This window comes from Triticum dicoccoides, chromosome 5A (genome assembly GCF_002162155.2).
Source record: "Triticum dicoccoides isolate Atlit2015 ecotype Zavitan chromosome 5A, WEW_v2.0, whole genome shotgun sequence".
Lineage (NCBI taxonomy): Eukaryota > Viridiplantae > Streptophyta > Magnoliopsida > Poales > Poaceae > Triticum > Triticum dicoccoides.
The window spans coordinates 55,262,684-55,267,690 of NC_041388.1; the positions used below are offsets into that span (position 1 = coordinate 55,262,684).

At 46.2% G+C, this 5,007-nt stretch overlaps 1 protein-coding gene across 1 annotated transcript; it reads left to right on the forward strand.

Moving 5' to 3' along the window:
• Window positions 1-1,091: 1,091 nt before the first annotated feature.
• Window positions 1,092-3,804, forward strand: LOC119299245 (ubiquitin-conjugating enzyme E2 variant 1D-like). The gene is made up of 4 exons (XM_037576492.1): window positions 1,092-1,284; window positions 2,966-3,105; window positions 3,200-3,325; window positions 3,397-3,804. Exons 1-4 carry the CDS (start codon window positions 1,251-1,253, stop codon window positions 3,535-3,537), a joined length of 441 nt encoding a protein of 146 aa, XP_037432389.1. The 5' UTR covers window positions 1,092-1,250; the 3' UTR covers window positions 3,538-3,804.
• The last annotated feature ends 1,203 nt before the right edge of the window (window positions 3,805-5,007 follow it).

A 5,007-nucleotide genomic window follows, 5' to 3' on the forward strand; every position in this document is an offset into this window, starting at 1 on the left:
TAATTGCTCCTCCTTTGCCTTGGTTGTTCTTCACAATATCATCCACAACCTGTTTCGAGTCACATGCTACCACAAACTAGTTTACGTGTAGGTCTTCTACTAAGCAAAGAGCCTCCCTACACACTATGGTTTCCATGGGAGATGGATCATCCATTCCGTCAACAACCAAAGATGAACTACCCATGAAATTTCCATGGTGGTCCCTACATATTGCTGCAGCTGATACTTTTCTTCCAAACCTGATTCCCGCATCAACATGAATTTTGCAGAAGTTAAGGGACGGTGCCTTTGGTCTTTGTACTGGGCGTGAGCCTATGGCTAAGGTACTCACCTTTTTTGTGTTGATTACCTGCAGTTCGTCCAAAAACCTTCCTACAAATGAATGAACTGTTTGAGGGCTTTGGAAAATCCCCTCATGGATTGCTTTCCTCCTTGATGTCCATATGGCCCATAGGGTACAGCGAGCTTTACAAACCGAGCATTTGATAATGTTTCCATCTGTGAGAACAACCAGTGTCTAGCATTCGGTTCAGTGTTAGCAACTACTGCTTGGCACACCTCCTCATCTGCCATAGCCCAAGTGCATCGGGATGTTGTACATTCAACTAGGGAGTGACACCATGAGTCCGGTGCTCCACAAAAGCCGCACATGCTGGATGTGGACATATGATGGTGAGCCCGGACATCCTCCGTGGGTAATGACTGCTTTGCTAGCCTACATAGAAACATACATATTTTCTTCAGGACTTGGGTTTTCCAAAGACTCTTCCATGCGTCCTCGTTCATGTTTCTTTCCGAAGAGCCAGGCAAGCCATTCAGCCAAGCTTCGCGGCGATCCCTGGTAGAAATTAACATTCTGTATGCAGATTTCACCGAGAAGTGGCCTTTTTTCTCATAATTCCAGCTTCATGAATCCTCAATATTCCGTGTGCACAACGGTATACTCGATCATGCATCCCCGTTGGTACTCATCATCACAAGCCTGACCCGGACTGGCCCAACCCAGCCCAACTGACCTGGACTGGCCCAACCCAGCCCACCTGCGCGCGTACTTCATCGCACCCCTCTCCCCGTCGGCTCGCACTGTCGCACCCGTGCACCACCACCACCCCACCATCACCAAAGGGGAACGAGCGCCGCCGAGCACGCACGCCCGCCCGCCTCCCCCCACCGGAGCACGCGCGCCGCCCCGAATTCGCCTCTCGCATCCGTCGGGCGGTCTCCTCCCCGTGCCCCTCCACTTAGCTGGAATGGCGTCGAGCGGTGACGCAGCCGGAGTTGTCGGTAAGCCCTAGCTCGCCCAAACCTCTCCTGCTACTTTCTCCTCCCAGCCAGCCAGCCGCCAAGCCCCAAATCTCCCCGTATGCGACCGATACGATGCTTCAATCCGTCCAATCAGTCGCGGATTTGCTCTCTGACGCCGTGGATCCGTTCCCGTCCACCCATCCATGGTTCGAATCTGGTCTTCTCCGGCGCGTCCGCGGGGGAAGAGATCCCCCTCTGCTCAAGTACCTGTGTTAGGGTGTGGACTACTGCTGCGAATGGCAGATTCTTAAATTTAGCAAAAATGGGGTTCAGTTGAGCTCAGTTCATTCAATTCTCGGGACTCGTGTTAGGTCGTCGCCTTCATGCTTCATGGTAATATAAGTTGCAGTATTTAGGAAGAATTGATGAGCTGGCATCCGTTGCCGCCTGCCTTCCCGCGATGTCTTGGCTGCAGGGCTCTGACACATTAGGCAACAAGTAATGTTTTGACTGCGAGAAAATTATGGGAAGTGGTCTTTCATAGGTCGCGGTATGGTATGGTGCAGGAAGCTCTGCACCTGAGCCACATACTGTTGCCCCCATGTCACTAGGATGATGATGCGGGGTTGCTTGTTTGGATGAAGATACCATGGAACTGGAGTCCATAGCTGCTGGTAATCTGTGTGATCTATGATGGAGTAGGAATTGTCAAATTTTATCTACCCAGAAGATAGGATGAACGTAATGACTTTGCTGCTGGTGCCGATATTTTCGTAAAATGCATCATATGGACTAGCTTTGTGCCAAGTGGTGGTAGATAGGACACTATCATACGGATGCAAGCAGCGACCCACTTATCCTGCAAAACTCGGCAATAGTTCGCCGCTCACAAAATTGACGCTAGCATGCATACTATGATACTGGCCGCGAACACGCCCCACTTACATCCTTAGACTATCAGCTCTTCATCTAGTCCAGAGGATTGCTACAACTGAATACTTGGGGTTAATGTGTTCCCCGTCTATGCTTGTTTGTTGTCGCGACATGAAATAGTTTGTTGGCAGCTGGCCGCTTTGTTCTGGGAAATTCACTATGCGAGTCTGCAAGGTGTAGTCAACTGGGCGATTTTTCCCTAAAAGAGCAACCAATCACACTTTATATATTTATAGAATTCACGAATCCTTGGAATAGAAGACACTTAATGTATTAATCCTTATTGCTTCCACACCACATTCCCACTATTGTCTAGAGCTTGTGAATAGCCGCACCTTTTGGAAATACAGGAATAAAATCTCATTTCTGTGATTGTTTAGCTGTACAAGCGAGTAATCTTCTGATGCTACACAGCCAAGGGAAATGGCACATTAAAAGAATGAGAACAAAATTAGGTAGAATCCAAGATATCTGAGAATTTTTGTCATTTAGGATTGCGATAATTTACTCTATGCAGCCGGGTGCAATTATCCCTTCGTTATCTACTGGTCCTAATTGCTCATTGGAACAACTTGTATTAGAAACTCTGCAAGCAGAACTAAAATTGTTAGTAAGCTGCCGGCTACCTGGTTCAGTGTATTTTGGGTGGAAAAAAAATTATGGTCATTTTTCGTTTTATGTATGTAGCTATTCTGAACATCAGATTTGATGATGTGCCTATGCCGTATCTATTAATGTTGTTGGAAGTGAATTATTGATACTGACTGCCATAAAAATATTTCTGTAGTGCCGAGGAACTTTAGACTGCTGGAAGAGCTTGAGAGAGGAGAGAAGGGCATTGGGGATGGAACAGTTAGCTATGGAATGGATGACGCAGATGATATCTACATGCGCTCCTGGACAGGAACAATAATTGGTCCCCACAACGTGAGATATTTCCACTGACCATTGTTTTCTTGAAATATGATTTGTTGCATTTCTGAGTTTGTGCTTTCTTGTTGATCTATATATGGTTTTGTAGACTGTCCATGAGGGCCGGATTTATCAGCTGAAGCTTTTCTGTGACAAGGACTATCCCGACAGGCCACCGACTGTTAGGTTTCACTCAAGAATCAACATGACCTGTGTAAATGCCGAGACTGGATTGGTATGGCACTGTCTCTTGTATATCCACTTGTTCTCCTTGTATTTCAAACTTAACCTGGAGCAAAAATGCAGGTGGACCAAAGGAAGTTTAGCCTGCTGTCCAACTGGCGCCGTGAGTACACAATGGAGAACATCTTGATACAGCTTAAGAAAGAGATGGCGACATCACACAACCGGAAACTAGTGCAGCCTCCGGAGGGGACGGTCTACTGAACGAGCGCTCATCGCGTCGAACGTGTCATTCCCAAGGACCCTCGCGGTTCTCATTTTAGATATCGCATAAGATCGCAACATTTGGTGCAAACGATTATGTATAACTTTGACGGTGTCCTTCACATGGTTTTGTGTGTCTTGTCTTGTTATATCTCCTGGGTAAGCCTGTGTTGTAATGATACGCTGGAGCTTCAGCTATGTTTTTAAAAGTACCATTACGTTGCTTCGTTCTTGGGGTCGTGAGTACTATGCTATGCTGTTTGGTTATTTTGTCTGTAAAACCTTCTCCTTCTCCTGTGTAAACCTTATCCTCGTGATTCTGGTGATCAGTGTCATCTTGCCAATGGTTTTGCTCTGCATGATGGATCTTAAGACAGTATATATGTCGAATGGGTATGTTCATATGTGCATTGCTCTCTAAAATGCAATGCTTGCACACTAGTAGAAACTTTTAAAATAAATTGCACAGCCTGTTCACAAAAGTTCTTTAACAAATCTGCCTTTTTTGTTCCTCACTTAATTGTAGCAAATTACTTTTGAGTTTATAAGAACAGTGCATGCACAAACGCCCACAACATGTGTAAACATAAACACTGATTATGCTTTAGCCGGTTGATGGTCAATTTATGCTTTAGCCGGTTGATGATCGGATTGACCGCCTCAACAACCGTTGGGTGGCGTGCGTAATGGCCCTCCGATCTCTGTCACTCAGCTGCGCCCAGCCATTTGCAACATGGCTCATGCTGCGTCCGGGCGTTTGCAGCATGAGTTGTGTTGTGGTCTGTCGAAGCGTTTATACCTTTGCAATGTGGCCTATGTTGTGTCGGCAACAAACCCTATTTGCTCATATCTGCAAACAGAGTTGGTATTGCGCTTGAAGCCGTTGCAACAAGGGCCATATTCTAAACTGGACTACATTGTATGAGTTGCTGTGGTCCGTTCGATCAAACTTAGATCCAACGGCCATGAAGGCAGTCAACGCGCAAAGAGTTATGAACGACTGTTTTTGAGTGTTTTCCTTTTGGAGATTACCATTTAAATTCGATAAATACTTCCTCCGTTCCTAAATATAGGGTTTTTAGAGATTTTATATAATAAGAACTACAAGCGGATGCATATAGACATTTTTTAGAGTGTATATTTATTCATTTTGCTCCATATATAGTCTTAATTAAAATCTTTAAAAAGACTTGTATTTAGTAACGGAGGGAGTAATTTAGTACTAGGAATTATAGTGTACTCCACTTTGTGCGTAATTAAGATCACTAATGGCCTCCTTACAATCCTTGCCGTAGAAAATCAGGAGTGAACCGGGATCAAAAGAGGACCCACCGATCTGGACCCTCCAGCGGCCCGTCCCGAATCCTAAAGCCCTCCACGCGCCGTCCGATCCACCTCCCCCTGCGCCTTCCTCTCCAATCCCACTCCGCCTCGTTCACTCCTCCACCTCTCTCCCCCTCCCTCTCCCCC